Here is a 1,163-nt window from a genome sequence, read left to right on the forward strand (position 1 = left end):
ACCACTCAGAATGTTTATAGTTGTTAACAAAGCTTATATGGGAAAGGAAATATGTTATACTAGTGTCTCTAACAGAATATGACGTGTATGGGGTAGCTTTGGTAATAATAGATTTCACCGTTCATCAAAACTTTATTTTAAAATGCGTCCCTGTTCAATTTTGCAGCTCCCTTGGAAATCATTGACGAGCATCATTGAATATTATTACATGTGGAAAACTACTGACAGATATGTGCAGCAGGTAATTTTTCATATTGATACTAATTACTGGTATTAACGTGAACTGTTTACGCTTCAGTATTTCTTAGCGATGTACTTAATGTTAAGTGTTTTATTTATTTTCTTTAGACCATTTTAAAGTACATTATTTCATATCTTTTAAGATTTTTTTCCCTGCCTTCTTTTCTTTTCTTTTCTTTTTTTTTAATCCTTTTATCGGGGCCTTGTACAACTGTTATCACAGTTCATCCATCCATTGTGTCGAGCACATGTGTACCTGTGTTGCCATCATCATTCTTAAAACATTTGCTTTCTACTTGAGCCCTTCATATCAGCTCCTCATTCCCCCCCTCACCCCTCCCTTATGAACCCTTGATACTTTATTATTTTGAAGATGTTTTTAAAAATCTTACACATTATTTCCAAAACTTCAGAGTTCAACATGATAGGTATTTTGGAATGAGGACGGTGGAGTATCATCCTGCAGAAGCTGTCTTATCCTTGCCCGCGGCCCTGCTGCTTGTCTCTGAGTGGAATTGAGGGGAATGACTGAAGACACGATACTGGCTCAGGCTTTTTGAACAGTCACTTTTAAGAAGGATTGAAAATTAGGGAAGTACCACCAACTCCATAATTAGAGATATTTTGAAAGGCCTTCTTAAACCCACAAGGAAAACCAGCTAATATGCCTATGATAAAAATTTTCATACTATCACTAACTGAAGATGAATAAATGGAAGATTTTTACCAACTTATGCAGCCTGAAATTGAACAAGTATACGATCAAGATACATTGGTGATTACCGATGATTGGATTGTCAGAGTTGGCAACAAAGAAGGGTCAACAATTGAAAAGTAGGGCTTTGGTGATAGAAATTATGCTGGAGATCACACGATAGGATTTTGCAAGAACAGCGACTTGTTCATTGCGCACATTCAGTCAC

At 36.3% G+C, this 1,163-nt stretch overlaps 1 protein-coding gene across 1 annotated transcript in view; it reads left to right on the forward strand.

The window, feature by feature from the left end:
- The window catches only part of MTA3 (metastasis associated 1 family member 3), a 145,543-nt gene that overhangs the window by 130,138 nt on the left and 14,242 nt on the right, over nucleotides 1-1,163 (forward strand). The window contains exon 11 of the mRNA XM_045285676.1: nucleotides 167-241. Coding sequence (XP_045141611.1) covers nucleotides 167-241 — 75 coding nt within the window. The remainder of the gene's footprint in view (nucleotides 1-166; nucleotides 242-1,163) is intronic.

This window comes from Echinops telfairi, unplaced genomic scaffold, assembly GCF_000313985.2.
Source record: "Echinops telfairi isolate 266 unplaced genomic scaffold, ASM31398v2 ScPeMD7_7475;HRSCAF=8513, whole genome shotgun sequence".
Lineage (NCBI taxonomy): Eukaryota > Metazoa > Chordata > Mammalia > Afrosoricida > Tenrecidae > Echinops > Echinops telfairi.